The sequence below is a fragment of the Cygnus atratus genome, unplaced genomic scaffold (genome assembly GCF_013377495.2).
Source record: "Cygnus atratus isolate AKBS03 ecotype Queensland, Australia unplaced genomic scaffold, CAtr_DNAZoo_HiC_assembly HiC_scaffold_48, whole genome shotgun sequence".
NCBI classification, from domain to species: domain Eukaryota; kingdom Metazoa; phylum Chordata; class Aves; order Anseriformes; family Anatidae; genus Cygnus; species Cygnus atratus.
Window position 1 is genome coordinate 116,584 of NW_026110084.1, and position 22,460 is coordinate 139,043.

The following is a 22,460-nucleotide window of genomic DNA, read 5'->3' on the forward strand; positions in this document are numbered from 1 at the left end:
CGGGCTGGGGGCAGTGGCTGGAAAGCTGCCAGTTGGAAAGTGACCTAGGGGTATTTATCAGTAGCCGGCTGAATAGGAGCCAGGTGGCCAGAAAGGCCAACAGCATCCTGGCTTGTATCGGGAATAGTGTGGCCAGCAGGACTAAGGAAGTTCCTCTGTACTCGGCTCTGGTGAGGCCACACCTCGAGTACTGCATTCAGCTCTGGGGCCCCTAGTATAAGAATGACATGACATATTAGAACGAGTCCAGAGAAGGGACACAAAGATGACCAAGGGGCTGGAGCACCTCTTCTATGAAGACAGGCTGAGGGAGTTGGGGTTCTTCAGCCTGGAGAAGAGAAGGCTCCAGGGAGACCTTATAGCAGCCTTCCAGTACCTAAAGGGGGCCTACAGGAAAGTTGGGGAGGGACTTTTCATCAACGAGGGTAGTGATAGGACAAGGGGTGATGGTTTTAAACTGAAAGAGGGTAGATTTAGATTAGACATTAGAAAAAAGTTCTTTACTCTGAGGGTGGTGAGGTACTGGAAGAGGTTGCCCAGGGAAGTTGTGGATGCCCCATCCCTAGAAGTGTTCAAGGCCAGGTTGGATGGGGCTTTGAGCAACCTGGTCTAGTGAAAGGTGTCCCTTCTCATGGCAGGGGGATATCATTTCAAAGAAATTATTATACGATATAATTTCAAATAATTTATATGATCTTTAGGGACCTTTCCAACCCAAACTATTCTGTGATTCTGTGAGCTCCCTTACCCCACTGAGTCAGCTGAATACTGCAATGGGCTTCTGCGAACATACTGAGCAGGAACTTGATCAATTATCCTCAACTTGGGCACCTGCTGTCATTTCAGTTGGCAGAAGACATTCCCCACAAGGCTCCAGGACGACACCCTCACACAGTGCCCTGCCTCTCCACATCGGTCCACCTCAGCTTGCAGTTACCTGCTTATATCTTGGACCACCTCTGGCGCCTCAAAGTTTATCAGGAGTTCGTGGCCTCCATTTCCATTAATTCCAATGGGAGCTAAGACACGCAGGTCACATGCAGGTGCCTATTTTGTGCACATGCAGGTGCCTATTTTGTGCACACCTGAACCAAGGCAAGACGACTCCAACCTCCACTGGCTTTGTGGTCAATACGGGAAATAGCAGTCTACAAGCCTACAAACCTGCAATACTGACTCAAGCTGACTCCCTTCTCTCATCCTGGGTAAAGGAGATGGTTGCCTGTCACTGTCTCACGATGGGACAAGAAAAGCTCCAGGGACAGCTCAAGCAAGTGTGGGGGGAGCAGGGAGGGGAAAGAAAATGATGCCTTGGGCTGGGCAGCTGCTCCTGATCTCAGCCAGGCTCCTGGGACAGAGGGAGTTCCCGGCAAGTTGGCAACTCTGCAGAGAGACAGCTCTGCCCAGGAGCAGCTCCTCTGCACATTGCAGCAGGGCTGGGGACACTGCCTTGGAAGGGGCAATGGAAGAGGAGACAGCCAGAGATTAAAAGCTTTCTGAACTTGGAATACAATTTAGAGCTCATTGTGGGAGGAACCTTGACACCCACTCATACGGTAAGTCTCTGGCTGCAGGGCAATAGGGATGTAGTGCACAGACGGATGCCCTAAATTTGCACTTCCCATAGATTATGGATCTGCTCAGAGCTTCAGCTCACCCTCAGCGCATTTCCAAGAGGACTTTTCGTAAGTATGATCGAGGCAGCCTTTTCAGCTTGACTCCGTGCTTCCCTCGTAGCTGTGCTTTCAGTTTTCACTTGTTTCTCTTGATGGGAACCGAAATAGAGCTGTGAGGTTTAGAAAAGGGGCTGAGGCTCCTACACCGCCATCATGAGGACAACAAAGAATATTAGGAAATGCCTTCACCACCCCCCAACCTGGAAATAACACCAGCATCACCTTCTCAGTTTCATCAGGGCTGGTCTGACCTGCTGTTTAGCGCCTGCAAGCACGAAGCTGTCCCTGTGCAGTGCCCCGTCCCGGGGAGGTACCTGCAGGGCAGAGCTGAGCATGCAGCGCGTAGGATGCGGTCTGGGAGCTTGGACAGGGAGCTGAGATGGTGGCAGGGAAACAGATCCTGGCAGGGACAGCGCCAGCCAGCAGCATGGGTGGGCAGTGGGAAGGAACTAGTGTCAGAACTGCTGGGGAGGGTGGATTTTACCTGCTGCCTGTCACCTCCTGCAGTGCAGCCCCCTTGCTCTGAGCAAGCCCCCTGCTCTCCTGTCCCAGCCAGCAAAGCCTCTGCTCTCACAGCTGGGGCTTCCAGGGCAGGAGCAGCCCCAGCTCCAGCACAGCAGAGGTGCCTCTCTCCTGACACATGCCCATTTCCTTCGGCAGAGCAAAGGGACAGAGAGGGGCTGCCCTGCAATGCCACCAGCTGGGAGGTGTGCACAGCTGGCAAAGGGGGAGGCTTTCCTGAGTGCCTGCAGTCTCCCTGCTCGCCTCTCTCGGCTAGCGCATCGCCGTGTTTCCTCTTTTCCCTCCTGCTGCCTGTGCTGCTCTTGTTCGTGCTCTCAGGGCTGGGGTGGGGAGTTGCGGTGGTAGGTTGGGCACTGCCCATGCAGATGTGGCCATGGCAATGAGGTGTCCCAGACGTCTGGGACTTGGCCAGTCCTGGCAAGGATCTGCAGTTCATCCCATCAGAGCTCTCAGCAGTGTCTGCTTTCTTCTCAGGGTAACAGAGGCGTGTGTTCCCCCTTCATCTCAAAGAGGAGCAAGCAGAGGGAAGCTGGGAGGCATACCGAACGACAGACTAGCTCTCCTCGCTCTGCACCACGAATGCTTTTTCCTCTCAGCACTTGTGGCTGTTCAACCTGGGAGAAGCAGAAGTGCTGAGGATTTCTGATTCCAGAGAAGACACCCCATGTGAGATGTAGGGGGACAGGGAAGGCCTTATTAAATACAGTCTGTTTAAAAATCCTCTCTGAAACCGAGTTTCCTTGGATTCGGGTGGGCAATTGATGGCAAACCCTCCTGTGGTCAGTGTGATTTTCCTGGAGACACTCTAAATATCAGTTGTGGCCCCTGCCTCCCCCACGCTCCCACGTGCCCTCGGAGTTAGAGCATAACCGCCCCCTTGGGAGCCGTCGGGCAGAGACCCTGCTCCTCATGGCGCATTCGGCCAGCACAAACCAGGGAATTGCAAGAAGGTCCTGCCAAGAAGAAAAAACTGTGCGACAGGAGAGTCAAAGAGAAATGCCTTTGGTGTGAGCAGAGATTTCTGTCCTAACTTGTCCCTGTCTTTTCCTCCTTGGAAAGAGCCCTGGGCCCAGAGGCAGCAGAGGCCCAACAGCAGCTCCATCACCGAGTTCCTGCTCCTGGCATTCGCAGACACGCGGGAGCTGCAGCTCCTGCACTTTGGGCTCTTCCTGGGCATCTACCTGGCTGCCCTCCTGGGCAACGGCCTCATCCTCACCGCCGTAGCCTGCGACCACCGCCTCCACACCCCCATGTACTTCTTCCTCCTCAACCTCGCCCTCCTCGACCTGGGCTTCATCTCCACCACTGTCCCCAAAGCCATGGCCAATTCCCTGTGGGACACCAGGGCCATTTCCTACGCAGGATGTGCTGCCCAGCTCTTTCTCTTTCTCTTCTTCACTGGAGGGGAATGTTACCTTCTCACCATCATGGCTTATGACCGCTATGTGGCCATCTGCAAGCTGCTGTACTATGGGACCCTCCTGGGCAGCAGAGCCTGTGCCACCATGGCAGCAGCTGCCTGGGGCAGTGGGGTTCTCAATGCTCTCCTGCACACTTCCAGTACATTTTCTCTTCCTCTCTGTCATGGCAATGCTGTGGACCAATTTTTCTGTGAAATCCCCCAGATCCTCAAGCTCTCCTGCTCAGACTCCTACCTCAGAGAAGTCAGGCTTGTTGTGGTTAGTGCCTCTTTTGCTTTGTCATGTTTTGTTTTCATTGTGCTGTCCTATGTGCAGATCTTCAGGGCTGTGCTGCGGATCCCCTCTCAGCAGGGCCAGCACAAAGCCTTTTCCACGTACCTCCCTCACCTGGTTGTTGTCTCCCTCTTTATCAGTAGTGTTGTGTTTGCAAACCTGAAGCCCCCCTCCATTTCCTCCCCATCCCTGGATCTGGTGGTGTCATTTCTGCACTCGGTGGTGCCTCCAGCACTGAACCCCCTCATCTACAGCATGAGGAACCAGGAGATCAAGGATGCCATTAGGAAAGTAATGCCATAGACATTTTTTTAAGAGCTAAAGCTTCCCATCTGTCTCCAGAAACTTGTTCCCTGCAAACGCCATGTTGGGCCAGAGCTTTGTTTATTCACTGCATTACTGTTGTTATTTCTCCTTATCATTTTCCCACACAAATGATTGGATTTGTCTCACTCCATCTGACGAACTGACCTGCTCTTTTGCACCTGGAGGCTGTGGAAAAGTCTGTCTAACATGGGCTCAGACCTGACTTTTTGTACCATCTCTGTAGTAAAATGGGCTCTCTCATGTGCACTGGGCTGGGCTCTTCTTCCTAAGCTGGTGCCAAAACTAATAGGACCCCAAAAGGGCCTTTTTATCCATGTATTTGGGAGCACAAAACTCATTGTCTCGTCATGACCTGCTAGAGACAGGTTTGGATTTAGGATTTACGTGACGGTGACTAGTGGCAGTGGAGATGGTGAGCGCCACTGGGGGACATATCCAGGGTTTCCCCAAATGGCATGGAAGACACCCATCCATCAGGAGGACAATATGGGAAAAGAGGGAATCTGCAGGGGACACATGTGCCTCAGGTGGGCAGTGAATGGCTCTCCACAAAGTGAGACATCACTCCAGGTGTGCTCACTTCTATGAAAATCACTCGATCCAGGTATCCACAGGCAAACGGGGACTCTGTGGTTGCTGGGGAGGCAGTGGGGACCCAGCAGAGGGATGGGAGGCTGGAGAGGGATTCACATCACTCTCACTGGTGTATCACTGCCTGGATCTAGAGGCACGCCTGGAATATCTAATGCCCTTGGAAATGCTCCAAAGTCCCTCCAAGCACTTTTCACCTCCATAGAGCCCTGGTGGGCTCTGTGAGCAGTAGTGATACCCACCTGGCTAGGTCAGCTTCCCAGCCTGACGAGCACAGCCAGCGTAGGGTCACTGCAGGGTCCTTCTGCTGTCCAGAGGCTGCTGCATGGCACAGGCTGCTCACAGCTCCACATCACCACCCTCAGAACATTTATGAGTGGATTTTTGAAGAAGATCGAGGCACCGTGTACCTGAAAGGGAAGGAGAGTGTGCTTTTTGTTTTCTACTGCTGGCTGGTGAGGTGAGAATTTTGAGATGGGAACTCTCAGTTCTGAACACGGTGCTGAATCTCCAGACCTCTTCCACTGAGAGGTGAAAAAATCTGGAAGTATCCGAAGAAAACACCCAAGCCTTAGAGAACCTATAGCAACTTTCCAGGTTTAGCAGGGTTGCTCTCACCTGCTGCATAACCCCTGCATAAACAGCAGTGCTCCTGGACCATGCCCTGCTGCTAGGGGAGTCTGCAGGGCAGAGCTGAGCACACAGCAGGTGGGATGGGGTTTGGGAGCACAGACAGGGAGAAGACGTGGGCACAGAGACACAGCTCCCAGCAGGGGCAGCTCCAGGGAGTGGGAAGGAGCAGCTCCCAGAAATGCTGGGGTAAGGGGGATTGAGGCACCTCCCTGTCATCCCCTGCAGTCCAAACACCTGGAGCAAACGCTGGTCTCCTTTCCAAGCCATCAGAACTTCTGCCATTAAGGCCATGGGGATGAGGTTATGAATTCATTGCTCCACAACCCAAGAAATAACAGAAATTCCCAATGCTTGATTGTCTCTCCCTGTCCTGGCTTTCTTTGGCATCGCCATATTACTCCATGGAACCCTTTGAGTCCTTGCTGCTCTTTTGCTTACCACTTAACTAGTTGGGCTAAGGGAACTGGGACTTCAGCTGAAGATCAAAACCCAACGCTGTTGGTCTTGCAAGGCTGCAGGCCCTCCTCCCTGCCCAGAAAAAACAAACAAACAAACAAACAAACGGCAAAGCTGATCTGGACACTGAGAGCCCAGAGGTGGAATGGCTGCCCCGCCCTTGGGGATGGAGATGTCCCTACCACCATAAATGTCACCAGAGCTGAAAGAACACACACACACACTCTCTAGATTCACACACTCACATTTACAGATCCTCTGAGCATCACCATGGACGCTTGTGTCCTCTTGGGGCTCCTGCCCAGGTCCCAGACCCTCTGCAGCAACCCTGCAGCACACAGGATATGAGGTGGGGTGCTTGGCATCACCAGAGGATCGACATTCAGGCCTGGGACTGGTGCAGCAGCATTGATGCCAGGCTTGGGTACAGAGATTTAGTTGCTGCAGCAGAAATTGTAGAAGGGCCCTTACCTTCATTTTCACCTCATTTCAACTTTGCAATTTCCTGTTTCATTTTTGCATTCTGAGCTACGGCCTATTCACAGCAAACAGCTGGAAGGAGCTGAAATGATACGCAAACTGGACATCTCTGAGAAGACCGCCCTTGCACTTGTTCACCTCAAAGCAAAAGCATTCGGAGCATGATAGAATCATGGAATCACTTAGGCTGGAAAAGATCTCTGAGATCATCAGGTCCAACCGTTAACCGTGCACCCATTAACCTTTAACTGAGAGCCTTCTCTCCTTTGGCTTCTGGCCCCAGTTGCTTGTGGCAGCGTGTGGCAATCCCAGCCCTGACTCCAAAGAGTTGGGAATTTTTTCTTGTACCCCTTGAGGAGAGCTGAGCCGTGGGAGTGTTGGCATGGGGCACCCTGGCCAAAATCGGCCATCCGTGCAGTGTCAGGACCCGAGGAGGGCTGGCTGTGGGGAGCCTGGCCTCGGCCCAGGATCAGGAAGGGCCCGGGCTTGTGTGTGGCTGTGGCACAGCCAGTTTGAACAGGGGGTTCTCAGGTGAGCGCTGTGCAGGGTCGCTGCCGCGCCCACAGCCCTTCTGTCTGCTCCTGCTGTGCTGCTCCCCAACTCCCTTCCCCTGCGTTCCCTGCATGGTGGGCACAGTCTGGCTGACCCCCAGCACCGAGGACCCTCACGGTTACTTCTCGATCAGTTACAAAGTCCTGCTGTGGGTTCCTGGGTATTGCTGTACATAAGACCCGGACTGCTGTGCTGTATTATTCAATATTTATTGAAACTGTGGCCCGGGCTGCACCCTGGGGGGGCCTGCCCCAGCCCTTGGAAGAGGGTCGGGGGGGCGGTGGAGGTGATGTCTGTGTCCACGAGGACTGGGGGGTACTGGGCCGGTCGCGCACCTTCCATTGGTCTGCTGCTGGGCGTGGGGGCCGTGGAGGCCGGGCTGGTGGCAGGCGGGCCGGTCTTCCAGGCACTGATGGTGGCCGCTGGCGTCGGGCCCGGCTCTCAGGCATACCACGGTGGTCAGGCCGCATGTACGGGCTCACGGAGCGGCTGCGGGTGTCAGTCTGGGCTGCCTGGGCTGCGGCGAGGCGCCTGCGGAGACAGGAACTTGTTGAGGCCGTGCTGCGGCTGCGGTGCCAGGCGGGTGCGAGGCAGCGGGGTGCAGGCACCCGGCTGTGCAGTCAGCTGTGGGCACACAGTGCTCTGTGCAGAAAACGGGGTGCCCTCGGCTGGGACTCTGCTCCCCTCCACATCCTGCCCCAGCTCGTCTCCTCCCCAGCGCCTCGCCAGCCATCCTGACCTGCCTGCTCTGCACGTGCTGTCCCAGCGAGAAGACCTGGCCCCCGCAGAGACAGGGGTCCAAAGCCGGGCTCAGCACGGCCGGGTCACCACAGCCACCGACTGCCCTTCCCCAGAGCGCCTGGCAAGGACCAGCACTCAGCTCCCTGCCCGGCCCTGGCCCTGGCCCAACAAGGTGACAGCCTCGGCTCACTGTTCGGTGAGGTGCTGCCCATCCGCTCTTTGGGATGTGTAATTAAACACACAAGCCCTGTCTGTGCTGAAGATGCACGCTGGCAGCGCTCAGGTGCGGCTGTGACACACTGAGTGCCCCTCTCCAAGGCAATGCCCGCAGCTGGCAGGGCTCATCCCCATGCTCCCAGTAGCTGGCACACCTTGGCTGAGGCGGACACCTGCAATTCAGGGCATCCCAGAACAGGGTGCCTTGTGCTGGGGGGGAACTGGCACTGCTGCGCTTCTCTCTCTGATGGCACTCTCTCTCAGCTCCTGCATTTCTCTTCCTGACCTTGCTTTGCCTACGGCTGTCCCTGGCTCTGCTCTTGCTGCGGAAGGGCCAAGCTTGGCTAAGACCAGCACCAGAAAAATGGGCTCCCGAACAGAATGCCCAGGAATTAGAGGCCACCTAAAACACTGGACAGCAGAAATTTCAGAAGAGTCTGGTCAAAAACTAACTGCTCACTTCACAATACGCTAATGACAACTGCTTCCTGGCTGGCAGCAGCCATATAATAATGTTGACAAAGATACGGTAAAGAATTTGGGAGGGGGAGAGCAGGAGAGGGAGCGGGGGAACAACAACTCACTGATTTTTCTGCCTCCAACGCCGGATAAGCACGCAGCACGCAACTGTCACAAGCAGGAGGGGAACCAAGAATGCCGCAGCGCCTTCTATGCAGTAACTTCGGAAATTTTGGGGTTTTGCAGTGTTTGCATTGTTCTCCCCATCCACGCCTGGAAGAACAATTGTGGACATTGCTGTGTCCTGTGCACTACTGGTAATCTCACAGGAGGTCTGACATTGCCAGGAAGTGTTCTTTTTCATTTGGTTAACATCTTTGAGCAAGTGAAAATCCTCAGGCCGCAATGCTTCCTGAGGTTCAGCAGAAGCTGGGGAATCTGCCAAAGTCACTGCAACTCAATGCACTCTGGAGCCTCCCTTTTGCCTCTCAGCTTTGTTTACCCTCCATCCTTTGTTTTCCCTGCCATAATGCTGAGAGCCCAGTGTCTCAGGTTTGCTGCCCCAGCTCTTTGGAGTTCTAAAAGTTCTTAGGTGCTTGCCCACCTTCGCTGCTTGAGGCACACTCGGAGCCTTAGGGACAAAACTGAACAAAATTCGGGAGCCCAGGAGAGCCAGTGAGGCAGTGGCATCACTCGGGGCCTCAGCTCACAGGAGGGGTCCCGTTTCCCACTGTCTGCTCAGTGGGCTTCTCATGGCCTCGTTCCCCCAAGAGCAAGGTTCCAAAATCCCTGGGAACTGGGTGCGCTGGGAGGTGACCCCTCTGTAACCACAGCCACAGAGCTTTGTGAGCGTCTCTCCGCTGCACTGCTGTCACATGCTGTCACAGCCCGGGGAAGACAGCCATCCTCAGGGAGCCACTCCTGCCTTCCTCTGCAACACTAGCTGCCTACTGACACTCTTGGGTTTGGCTGCTGACATGAGGTGCAAGAGCGGGTACCAGGGCAAGAACCTGCACACGCATGCTGGTTCTGGTTGGTGACAGCGGATGACCAAGAAACAGCCTTTACCTGGTGTAGCAGTTGCCTGTGTTGCCTCTGTTCTTTTGCCAGGGAGCGGCAGCGTGCGACCGCTTCCTTGCCAAAGCACCTCCTTCGGCACAGTCTCTCTAACCATCCCTTTAGGAAGAAAGCAGGACAGTGTGACTATAAGGAACTGCTCCTCCTTTCGAGGATGGTATCTTTGGAAGGTAGTGCTTCTCAAAAGATATCCCTAAAGTTTAGAAGCTAAGGCCTGGGCTTTTGGGGGAGGTACTCACTACTGCAAACAGCATGTCATTCACAAAGAAAAATCTAAGTGTTTGACTCCTGGCAGTCTACCAGCACAGACAGCAAAATCTGGCCTGCTGCGAGACCAGGAGATTGCAGGAGATCTTCTTGTTCTCATCACGCATAGTGCATTTTTGGCACACTGCAAGATGACGCTCAATTCCTGCCTTCAAAGAGGACATAAAAAAGCTGCATCCAGTTCAGAGGCAGGAACAGCCCTTCTGAGAAGCATGTCCATCCCATCATGCTGACTCCATCCCAAGACATTTGGCCAAGTCATTTGAAACCCAACTAGAAATGGACAGCTAAATCAGCTGAGACTGAGTTAAGTGCCTTTCCTTTCAGCTCCTACAAGTTAGGGGTCGGGCACCAAGCTGGGTGTGCATCTTGAACTCGCCCCTGCCTGCAGGCTGTCACCGAGAATCCTCAGACATCAAGGAGAACAAGAGGGCTGGGCTGGGCTGCTCTGATCCCAGCCGCTGACCCAAATCTGCCTGCGCTTTCCCTCCTCTGCCCAAGGGTGCTCTCCCCTGCGGTGACATGTGTCTCCCTGCTCAGGGGACAGCAAGCACTGCTTGGGATGTGCCTCCTGCCTTGAACTCGCCCAGCTGCAAGCAGTGCTGTGCGGGAGCTGAACACAAGTTCAGCAGAAGCCCTTTGCTGCTGGCTGGATACCAATGTTTGCACGGAACAGCTCGGACCAGTAATGGTAATACTGGGCTAGCAGCTGCCCCTGGGACACGGCGTGACCCACAAGCGGCAGCAGAGGCTCTCGGCCTTCTCTGAGGCTCACCAGCGCCTGCTAGGTATGAAATTGAGTGTCTCCGTTCTGATCGATCCCTTCCTGCTGTGCAGGTTACGGTGTGTCCACACATGGATTTAGAACCTCAGCTTCCCAAGTCTTATGGCGGACAGAGTGAAATATACCCACCAGGTGCTGCCTCCTCTAACTCCTTTATGATATCCTCTACGATGTCAGAGGATGTTGGGGAAGATTTTCTTAGTTCAGCGTTTTCCTTCGCTGTTAGAGGACCTGAACAGAAAGTAGTAAGTTAACTTTGGCACCAGTGCGATTTGGAGAACCAGGGCTTCGTTTGTGAAGTCAGTGAAATGACTACCCACCCCTGGGATACCAGCGGGGCTCCAGCGCAGGAAGCAGCCGAGGGTCTGGCAAAGCCCTCCCTGGGGACACTTCTGCAACCAAAGACCCGTGAGAAGGTTCTGTCCCATCGCCATCTACATCAAGAGCTCAGTAGGAGAGCATACCAGGGGTCGTGCCTTGACAGGGCACACGCACGTGCCGGTCTATACCCTCCCACCTGCAGAGATGCCTGGCTGACATTTGGGCTTTGAGCTGGCAGCTCTCAAAGGAAGTCAAAAGCCACAACTTACCCAGGCCATCTCCCAGAGCTTCAGTCCTGGAACCCATCTGGGAACCTGGATCACCTTCGCCTTCGGTCCCATCTGTAAACACAAGTGGAGTCCCTCCTGTGAACTATGTCAATATACTCCTTCTGACCACAGTGACAGAGAATGCAGTTCAAAGAGGGGACTGCTCCACGGCACTCGTCTCTCCCTGCCACTCAAGAGCATCTTGCAAACAGTTGCTGGGTGCCTGCAGCGGCACCGTGCTGGTACAAACTAAGCATGCGTGGAGCTGCCCGGAGAAGGGCCGTCCCCGTGCCCACCCCAGATCTCAACTCAAGCGCAAGGTGCCTGCTGGCTCTGCAGCACCTAGATGCCCCTTCCTTCCGCTGACTTACCTGGCAGATTAACCTGAGGCTCGTGGTCCACATCAGGCTGAGGTGTCGAGTAGCCAGTGCCTGCGAGAACTGCTGCAATCAAGCACAGAAGAGAAATGTTCCCCTTGCGTGGTGTGACCTACCTCTTCCTTAGTGACCTGCAGCGACTGGAGGGGGCTCAGGCAATGATGTGGGACCCAGACACGAGCCAGGATTTCCAAAGCCGCAAAGGGGCCTGCTGAGCTGTAGGCTCCCTCTTGGCCTCTTCCCAAATCCTCTCTCGAGGCTGTGCGCGACAGCCCGCAGGGACCACGCCGCCAAAGATGTGGCCCCTCAGGTGTTTCTTACGGGAAGATCTCTGCTGGCCACAAAGGAAGACCCCACTGCAGGGGGAGCGTGCAGACCCCAGGAAAAATGATCACCCGTGTTTGTCATGGAGAAGCCCCCTGGCCAGTGAGCAGCTGAACCCTTGCTGAGCTAGCTCAACAAACCGTTAACAAATAGCAAGGAAATGAACACTGACAACTTACCACCTGTGGGACCCATACTGGCAGGCTCAGGAGCAGGATTCCATGGAGGCACTTGACCAGTACTGCCTGTGGGCACAAGTGGGATCAGACACAGGTAAGGGGAGCTTCCATTGCCTCTTGGGGCCTGCCTCTTCCTCAGTGACCGGGAGGCACTGGCTGGGGGTCAGGTAATGACATGGCCCAAATAGGAAGAAAAGCCTGGGTTCCTCCCTCTCTATGGAGAGGGGCAGGGGTGGCATCTCTCCAAGTGAAGAAATATTCAGGGCTCATTTGTGCAAGCCCCCTCAAGGCACAAACCCACTTGGAAGACCCTGAATAAACTATTACAGCCCATTAGCCATCTTCCTTCAAGGAAGCACACTCGCAACGTACCTCGGGGATCCTCCTGAGGCTCCAAACGAGGATCCAGCTGAGAAGCTGGATATGGAGAACCAACGTCGTCATCTAAAATCAAGCAGAGATGAGAGAAGTTCCCATGGCGTGCTGTGCTCTCCCTCTTCCCCAGCACCCTGCAGTGACTGAGGGGGCTGAGGCACTGTCATGGGACAAAGATGCGGGTGGAAATTTCCCCAGAGGGGCCAGCGGCCTCAGCCCCACAGGGGCTCAGCCCCAGGCTTCTCGGCCCCAGCGCCACTCCCGCCCCCCCCTGGCAGGAAACAACCCCGCAGCAGCCACGGCCCCACCGTGCCACCCTGCGGGGCTTCTGCCTCCTGCCTGCCCCCTGCCCGCGGTGCCCGCCCGGCCCTGCTGCTATCCCGTCCCCGTCCCCTCCATCAATATGCGTGCCGCGCAGCACCATGCCGCCCAGGGTTTGGTGTTGGCCCTGGCCCTGCCCACCCACCTGCTCCCGGTGGTTGCCATGGCGCAGCCTGGGCACCCCGGGCACACAGGGCCACCAGGAGGAGGAAGAGGAGGCAGGCAGGGGCCGTGGCTCCCCACACTCGCACCATGCTTCCACCACCACCGCTGCAGCTGCAGCTAGTGCTGCTGTCAGGACTGGTGCGGAGCAGTGCCTGTGGCCCGGCCCAGCGTCACAATGGGGTGTCGGGACCTCACAGCCCAGCACTGCATCACCAAGGGGTGTTGTGACCTTGCAGCCCTCACGGTGTCACGGAGCAGCGTTGGGACCTCATGGCCCTCGCAGCGTCACGGAGAGGTGCTGTGACCTCACGGCTTGGCACAGTGTCACAGCAGAGTTCCGAAGAAGTTCTGCATTTCAGCTTACGCTTCTTGCTCATAGGTTTTCAAGTAAAACCCTTGTTTTACCAGATTTCCAATGGTGATTTATCCGGCTACAGAATCTGTCTTTGAGACTAGGGAACGTTACCTAATGATTTCCTGAATTGCCAAGGTGATGGCATTCATCAAGGAGAACAAGAGGGCTGGGCTGGGCTGCTCTGATCCCAGCCGCTGACCCAAATCTGCCTGCGCTTTCCCTCCTCTGCCCAAGGGTGCTCTCCCCTGCGGTGACATGTGTCTCCCTGCTCAGGGGACAGCAAGCACTGCTTGGGATGTGCCTCCTGCCTTGAACTCGCCCAGCTGCAAGCAGTGCTGTGCGGGAGCTGAACACAAGTTCAGCAGAAGCCCTTTGCTGCTGGCTGGATACCAATGTTTGCACGGAACAGCTCGGACCAGTAATGGTAATACTGGGCTAGCAGCTGCCCCTGGGACACGGCGTGACCCACAAGCGGCAGCAGAGGCTCTCGGCCTTCTCTGAGGCTCACCAGTGCCTGCTAGGTATGAAATTGAGTGTCTCCGTTCTGATCGATCCCTTCCTGCTGTGCAGGTTACGGTGTGTCCACACATGGATTTAGAACCTCAGCTTCCCAAGTCTTATGGCGGACAGAGTGAAATATACCCACCAGGTGCTGCCTCCTCTAACTCCTTTATGATATCCTCTACGATGTCAGAGGATGTTGGGGAAGATTTTCTTAGTTCAGCGTTTTCCTTCGCTGTTAGAGGACCTGAACAGAAAGTAGTAAGTTAACTTTGGCACCAGTGCGATTTGGAGAACCAGGGCTTCGTTTGTGAAGTCAGTGAAATGACTACCCACCCCTGGGATACCAGCGGGGCTCCAGCGCAGGAAGCAGCCGAGGGTCTGGCAAAGCCCTCCCTGGGGACACTTCTGCAACCAAAGACCCGTGAGAAGGTTCTGTCCCATCGCCATCTACATCAAGAGCTCAGTAGGAGAGCATACCAGGGGTCGTGCCTTGACAGGGCACACGCACGTGCCGGTCTATACCCTCCCACCTGCAGAGATGCCTGGCTGACATTTGGGCTTTGAGCTGGCAGCTCTCAAAGGAAGTCAAAAGCCACAACTTACCCAGGCCATCTCCCAGAGCTTCAGTCCTGGAACCCATCTGGGAACCTGGATCACCTTCGCCTTCGGTCCCATCTGTAAACACAAGTGGAGTCCCTCCTGTGAACTATGTCAATATACTCCTTCTGACCAGAGTGACAGAGAATGCAGTTCAAAGAGGGGACTGCTCCACGGCACTCGTCTCTCCCTGCCACTCAAGAGCATCTTGCAAACAGTTGCTGGGTGCCTGCAGCGGCACCGTGCTGGTACAAACTAAGCATGCGTGGAGCTGCCCGGAGAAGGGCCGTCCCCGTGCCCACCCCAGATCTCAACTCAAGCGCAAGGTGCCTGCTGGCTCTGCAGCACCTAGATGCCCCTTCCTTCCGCTGACTTACCTGGCAGATTAACCTGAGGCTCGTGGTCCACATCAGGCTGAGGTGTCGAGTAGCCAGTGCCTGCGAGAACTGCTGCAATCAAGCACAGAAGAGAAATGTTCCCCTTGCGTGGTGTGACCTACCTCTTCCTTAGTGACCTGCAGCGACTGGAGGGGGCTCAGGCAATGATGTGGGACCCAGACACGAGCCAGGATTTCCAAAGCCGCAAAGGGGCCTGCTGAGCTGTAGGCTCCCTCTTGGCCTCTTCCCAAATCCTCTCTCGAGGCTGTGCGCGACAGCCCGCAGGGACCACGCCGCCAAAGATGTGGCCCCTCAGGTGTTTCTTACGGGAAGATCTCTGCTGGCCACAAAGGAAGACCCCACTGCAGGGGGAGCGTGCAGACCCCAGGAAAAATGATCACCCGTGTTTGTCATGGAGAAGCCCCCTGGCCAGTGAGCAGCTGAACCCTTGCTGAGCTAGCTCAACAAACCGTTAACAAATAGCAAGGAAATGAACACTGACAACTTACCACCTGTGGGACCCATACTGGCAGGCTCAGGAGCAGGATTCCATGGAGGCACTTGACCAGTACTGCCTGTGGGCACAAGTGGGATCAGACACAGGTAAGGGGAGCTTCCATTGCCTCTTGGGGCCTGCCTCTTCCTCAGTGACCGGGAGGCACTGGCTGGGGGTCAGGTAATGACATGGCCCAAATAGGAAGAAAAGCCTGGGTTCCTCCCTCTCTATGGAGAGGGGCAGGGGTGGCATCTCTCCAAGTGAAGAAATATTCAGGGCTCATTTGTGCAAGCCCCCTCAAGGCACAAACCCACTTGGAAGACCCTGAATAAACTATTACAGCCCATTAGCCATCTTCCTTCAAGGAAGCACACTCGCAACGTACCTCGGGGATCCTCCTGAGGCTCCAAACGAGGATCCAGCTGAGAAGCTGGATATGGAGAACCAACATCGTCATCTAAAATCAAGCAGAGATGAGAGAAGTTCCCATGGCGTGCTGTGCTCTCCCTCTTCCCCAGCACCCTGCAGTGACTGAGGGGGCTGAGGCACTGTCATGGGACAAAGATGCGGGTGGAAATTTCCCCAGAGGGGCCAGCGGCCTCAGCCCCACAGGGGCTCAGCCCCAGGCTTCTCGGCCCCAGCGCATCCGCTGTCACCAACCAGAACCAGCATGCGTGTGCAGGTTCTTGCCCTGGTACCCGCTCTTGCACCTCATGTCAGCAGCCAAACCCAAGAGTGTCAGTAGGCAGCTAGTGTTGCAGAGGAAGGCAGGAGTGGCTCCCTGAGGATGGCTGTCTTCCCCGGGCTGTGACAGCATGTGACAGCAGTGCAGCGGAGAGACGCTCACAAAGCTCTGTGGCTGTGGTTACAGAGGGGTCACCTCCCAGCGCACCCAGTTCCCAGGGATTTTGGAACCTTGCTCTTGGGGGAACGAGGCCATGTGAAGCCCACTGAGCAGACAGTGGGAAACGGGACCCCTCCTGTGAGCTGAGGCCCCGAGTGATGCCACTGCCTCACTGGCTCTCCTGGGCTCCCGAATTTTGTTCAGTTTTGTCCCTAAGGCTCCGAGTGTGCCTCAAGCAGCGAAGGTGGGCAAGCACCTAAGAACTTTTAGAACTCCAAAGAGCTGGGGCAGCAAACCTGAGACACTGGGCTCTCAGCATTATGGCAGGGAAAACAAAGGATGGAGGGTAAACAAAGCTGAGAGGCAAAAGGGAGGCTCCAGAGTGCATTGAGTTGCAGTGACTTTGGCAGATTCCCCAGCTTCTGCTGAACCTCGGGAAGCATTGCGGCCTGAGGATTTTCACTTGCTCAAAGATGTTAACCAAATGAAAAAAGAACACTTCCTGGCAATGTCAGACCTCCTGTGAGATTACCAGTAGTGCACAGGACACAGCAATGTCCACAATTGTTCTTCCAGGCGTGGATGGGGAGAACAATGCAAACACTGCAAAACCCCAAAATTTCCGAAGTTACTGCATAGAAGGTGCTGCGGCATTCTTGGTTCCCCTCCTGCTTGTGACAGTTGCGTGCTGCGTGCTTATCCGGCGTTGGAGGCAGAAAAATCAGTGAGTTGTTGTTCCCCCGCTCCCTCTCCTCCTCTCCCCCTCCCAAATTCTTTACCGTATCTTTGTCAACATTATTATATGGCTGCTGCCAGCCAGGAAGCAGTTGTCATTAGCGTATTGTGAAGTGAGCAGTTAGTTTTTTTGACCAGACTCTTCTGAAATTTCTGCTGTCCAGTGTTTTAGGTGGCCTCTAATTCCTGGGCATTCTGTTCGGGAGCCCATTTTTCTGTTGCTGGTCTTAGCCAAGCTTGGCCCTTCCGCAGCAAGAGCAGAGCCAGGGACAGCCGTAGGCAAAGCAAGGTCAGGAAGAGAAATGCAGGAGCTGAGAGAGAGTGCCATCAGAGAGAGAAGCGCAGCAGTGCCAGTTCCCCCCCAGCACAAGGCACCCTGTTCTGGGATGCCCTGAATTGCAGGTGTCCGCCTCAGCCAAGGTGTGCCAGCTACTGGGAGCATGGGGATGAGCCCTGCCAGCTGCGGGCATTGCCTTGGAGAGGGGCACTCAGTGTGTCACAGCCGCACCTGAGCGCTGCCAGCGTGCATCTTCAGCACAGACAGGGCTTGTGTGTTTAATTACACATCCCAAAGAGCGGATGGGCAGCACCTCACCGAACAGTGAGCCGAGGCTGTCACCTTGTTGGGCCAGGGCCAGGGCCGGGCAGGGAGCTGAGTGCTGGTCCTTGCCAGGCGCTCTGGGGAAGGGCAGTCGGTGGCTGTGGTGACCCGGCCGTGCTGAGCCCGGCTTTGGACCCCTGTCTCTGCGGGGGCCAGGTCTTCTCGCTGGGACAGCACGTGCAGAGCAGGCAGGTCAGGATGGCTGGCGAGGCGCTGGGGAGGAGACGAGCTGGGGCAGGATGTGGAGGGGAGCAGAGTCCCAGCCGAGGGCACCCCGTTTTCTGCACAGAGCACTGTGTGCCCACAGCTGATGCACAGCCGGGTGCCTGCACCCCGCTGCCTCGCACCCGCCTGGCACCGCAGCCGCAGCACGGCCTCAACAAGTTCCTGTCTCCGCAGGCGCCTCGCCGCAGCCCAGGCAGCCCAGACTGACACCCGCAGCCGCTCCGTGAGCCCGTACATGCGGCCTGACCACCGTGGTATGCCTGAGAGCCAGGCCCGACGCCAGCGGCCACCATCAGTGCCTGGAAGACCGGCCCGCCTGCCACCAGCCCGGCCTCCACGGCCCCCACGCCCAGCAGCAGACCAATGGAAAGGCGCGCGACCGGCCCAGTACCCCCCAGTCCTCATGGACACAGACATCACCTCCACCGGCCCCCCCCACCCTCTTCCAAGGGCTGGGGCAGGCCCCCCCAGGGTGCAGCCCGGGCCACAGTTTCAATAAATATTGAATAATACAGCACAGCAGTCCGGGTCTTATGTACAGCAATACCCAGGAACCCACAGCAGGACTTTGTAACTGATCGAGAAGTAACCGTGAGGGTCCTCGGTGCTGGGGGTCAGCCAGACTGTGCCCACCATGCAGGGAACGCAGGGGAAGGGAGTTGGGGAGCAGCACAGCAGGAGCAGACAGAAGGGCTGTGGGCGCGGCAGCGACCCTGCACAGCGCTCACGGCATAGCAGGAGTGATTTCCATCTGGCTGAGTCTGCTTCCCACCCTGACCAGTACAGCCAGTGCAGGGTCACCCTGTGGCCCCAGGGCACCACAGCCCTCACTCTGCAGCACAGCACCACCAGACTGTGGTCCTGATAGGAGTATGGGGAAGGAACCAGGGGGGTTCAGGCCAGCATGGACATACTCCTCTGGGAATGGCTATCTGGGGAGCATGGATGTCCCTGAACAAGAGCAAAGGAGCATTCTGTGCCTGCGGAGAGGAAAAAGTGACAAAGAGAAACCTATTTCTGAAGGCATCCGCTCAGGGCAGGCTGCTGTGTCACTGGGCCAGCACTCTCGTGGTGGCCTGGGGAGAGGTGGTGGGGATGTCCAGGACTGGAGACCAGCGATCCTAGAATTTCACTGGCCTCTGCTTCCTTGGACCATAGTCAGCCTCCTCCTTGTTGGCCCGAGACAGCCACTAAGTACGCACCGGATGAAAGAGAAGGAGAAGGAGAAGGAAAGAGGAAAGGAAAAGGATTATGAAAAAGCAATCACAAACCACCTCCCACCAGCAGATTGATGCCCAGCCAGTCTCTGAGCAGCAGTTTCCTTGGAAAGACTGCCACAGTTTTATTGCTGAACATGATATAATGTGGCATGAACTTCCCTCTGGTCATTTGTCCTGGCTGTATCCCCACCTCCACCCAGTGCCTTAGCAACTACCAGACTTGCTGGTGGGGGCAGAGTGACAAAGAAAGAAGTCCTTGTAGGTCTGTAAGAGCTGCTCAGCAATAGATAGATCACCGGTGTGTTATCAGCACAGGTTAGAAAGCCAAAACACCTGCACCGTACAGGTAATATGAATAGAATTAACTCTGTCTGGACAGATCAAAGATGTATTACAGACAGGAACATGCCCTCCGAGCTCTGGAAAGGAGCCATGAAGGTTCTAATAAGCACATCCATGCAAAAACCTCCTGAGGTGAGGTCCCACTCCTTCAGGGGAAGAAGGGAAGGTTGGTGAGACATGGGGGACATCAGGGCAAGATTGGGGGTGTGCAGAGCAGTGAGTGTGTTACAGGCAGGAAGAAGGTCTGAAAGAGCATGGAGCGGCCATGCAGAGATGGAACCATTTGAACGTTATGTTAGGGCAGCAGAGGAAAGAGGGTGTGGAGTTCATTTCTAGGACAGAGAGTTAAATTGAGGAAGCAAGCGTGGGGCTGGGACATCTCAGGTGACTGAGGAGCATTAGGAGATCTTTGATAAAAAGCTGGGCAAGTAGTGTGGAACTCACGAGCTATGGCAAATCCCCAGAAGACCAAAGCTTTGTGTTGGAAGGAAAAGGTGGGTGGAGGGGTTGGGGGTGCTTAAAACTTGGGAGATGGCAGAGTCAGAGTGAGGTACGTAAGCACGATAGTGGTCAAAGCCTGCAGGAGAACTGTTTGCAGGCATGGGACAGCATGGGAGAGCCTGTGGTGTGGACGGCTGAGGGCCTTGGTGGGGCTGGGACTCCCCCAGAAATAAAGATGTCTTTGCTCATCTATTACTGTTGCCTGTGCAATCAACAGTCATGAGGGGACACTGTTTGCTTAAAGACTTGCAGCCTTCTTGCCTCTCTCCAGTTTAATCCAGCTCCAGGACACATCCTTTCATGGCCAGTTTAATCCAGCTCCAGAGCGCATCCTTTCATGGCTTCATCATCGGTGGTGGCCCTCAGGAAAGCCACTAACATGGAGGTTTGTGCCTGCCTTCCTCAGAGGCTTCTTCAGTCTTCCTTCAGTAGCTGCAGTTCAGGAACTTGGCACCAGAGAGCTCATGAAAATGCACAATGCCCTAACAAGACAAGCCTCTGCGTAACTTACCCTAATTCTTCTGCTCTTGTGTGGTTGATTAGAGAGAATCCATGACTATAGTCTAACCGAGAAGATTTCCAAAATAAATAACAAGAAATTTTCTTCTATTTTCATTTTCCTTTATTTTTCCACTTAGGGAATATGCAATCTCAACCATCTCCAATTCATATTGATCCAGAGTGTTGCATGATGAAATCTGAATATGTAGGAAAAACAAGATCCTTTTTGTCAGACACTGGATAGGCAGTCTTCACCCAAGCTCCCCCATCTGCCATTTCTCCTATCAGTCACCTGGGATTTCCATTAGTCCCGTTAAAATCAGAGCTTTTCCCACCCAAGGCTACCACTGAATGTTTCTGCACCAATTTCCACCTGCTTTGTTTGTAGAACTGGCTGCACACAGACACAGGGTTCCTCTGTCTTACCAGAACAAAAAGAAGGAAAAAAAATGATAAAAAGAGATCCGATTACAAAATAAAATATATTCCTCAGCTCTCTGTTAAGTCCAAGTTGCCTCTACTGAAGTCCATTTTCAGCCATGCCCCACCTCAGTGGAAAATCTCCAGTGAGAATTATAGGAAAGGACAGACAGGAAGGCAGGTAAAGAGCTGGCTGCGGAGGCATCAGGCAATAACAATCAGAACAGCAATAAAAATAAGATAATTACCAGCAATAATTATCATATTATATTATAATATAATAGTATGTATTATAATATGATAGATAATTACCAGTGATAACAAGAAGAACAAAAATAATAACAATAATAACAAGTATAATAATAAGACAAACCAAGGAAAGGACAGCAATCGGATACTAAGATTTGTCACAGACATTTGTCAAGAAAGGTAGGATGTTTATTGCCCTTGAGAAATGTCCATGAAATCACTTTCTTTATACCATTCTTGATTTCCTTATTTCTCATGCTATAGATGAGAGGGTTCACCACTGGAGGCACCACCGAGTATATAAATGACACCATCAGAATTAGAGCTGGGGAGGAGACGGAGGAAGGCTTCAGACAGGCAAACATGGCAGTGCTAAGAAACAGGGAGACGATGACCAGGTGAGGGAGGCACGTGGAAAAGGCTTTGTGCCGGCCCTGCTCAGAGGGGATCCTCAGCACGGCCCTGAAGATCTGCACATAGGACACCAGGATGAAAACAAAATACATGAAGACTATGCAGACACTAGCCACAAGAAGCCCAGCTTCCCTCATGGAGGAGTCTGAGCAGGAGAGCTTGAGGATCTGGGGGATTTCACAGAAGAACTGGTCCACAGCATTGCCTTGGCAGAGAGGAAGAGAAAATGTATTGGCAGTGTGCAGGAGAGCGTGGAGAACCCCACTGCCCCAGGCAGCTGCTGCCATGGTGGCACAGGCTCTGCCGCCCAGGAGGGTCCCGTAGTGCAGCGGCTTGCAGATGGCCACGTAGCGGTCGTAGGCCATGATGGTGAGGACAGAATACTCTGCTGTCATCAAGAAAAGAAACAAAAAAACCTGGGCTGCACATCCTGCATAGGAAATGGCCCTGGTGTCCCACAGGGAATTGGCCATGGCTTTGGGGACAGTGGTGGAGATGCAGCCCAGGTCGAGGAGGGCGAGGTTGAGGAGGAAGAAGTACATGGGGGTGTGGAGGCGGTGGTCGCAGGCTACGGCGGTGAGGATGAGGCCGTTGCCCAGGAGGGCAGCCAGGTAGATGCCCAGGAAGAGCCCGAAGTGCAGGAGCTGCAGCTCCCGCGTGTCTGCGAATGCCAGGAGCAGGAACTCGGTGATGGAGCTGCTGTTGGACATCTGCTTCTTCTGGGCATGGAGGACATTTACAAGGAGGAAAAAGCAATAACAAGTTAGGAGAGGTTCCTCTGAAAAAATCCTATTCCATTTCTCACAGAAGTCTCCCAAAGTACCTCTCTCCTTTCAAAGACCTTCTTGCGGCTCCCTTGATTAACTGTAGCATGTGCTGGCTGAGGTGGGCAGACAGAGCAGGGATTCATCTGTGGGTCAGTCCTGTACAGCAGTAGGTTGATGGGAACATGGGGTGATCTCAAATTAAATCCACTCACAATATCAAAGAGCTTCTCAGTGTTCTTATTCCCAAAACACCCAACAGCAGGACAGAACTGAACCTGAGATGAACCTGTGCACTGCTGAGAGCAGAGGATTCCCGGTTCAAAGCGCACACCTCCAAACACCTCACCCTGTCTCCGTACTCCTCTTCCAACCAACAACAACAAGGGCTTATTTCACTTGCCCTCATGCATCTCCCCAGCAGCATTTCTGTGGCCTTGGCACCTCCACTGATTCTTCTTGGCTTCCGTACATCACAATCACTCTAATGGAGAACTGTGTCCATTTGG

General features: G+C 54.6%; 2 protein-coding genes across 2 annotated transcripts; one reads left to right on the top strand and one right to left on the bottom strand.

Moving 5' to 3' along the window:
• Positions 1-3,292: 3,292 nt before the first annotated feature.
• Positions 3,293-4,195, top strand: LOC118261440 (olfactory receptor 14C36-like; the record flags this gene model as incomplete). The annotated part of the gene is made up of 1 exon (XM_035572269.2): positions 3,293-4,195. A coding segment is annotated over one exon (903 nt), but the record flags the coding sequence as incomplete, so codon positions are not given.
• A 16,736-nt stretch (positions 4,196-20,931) lies between these two features.
• LOC118261480 (olfactory receptor 14C36-like) lies at positions 20,932-21,909 on the bottom strand. The gene has a single exon (XM_035572336.2). The coding sequence runs from the start codon at positions 21,895-21,897 to the stop codon at positions 20,932-20,934; it is 966 nt and encodes a 321-aa protein (XP_035428229.1). The 5' UTR covers positions 21,898-21,909.
• Positions 21,910-22,460: the final 551 nt, after the last annotated feature.

What these genes read in the sequence shown, in the direction of transcription:
- LOC118261480 (XM_035572336.2), bottom strand. Translation starts at nt 21,897, where the DNA reads ATGTCCAACAGCAGCTCCATCACCGAGTTCCTGCTCCTGGCATTCGCA.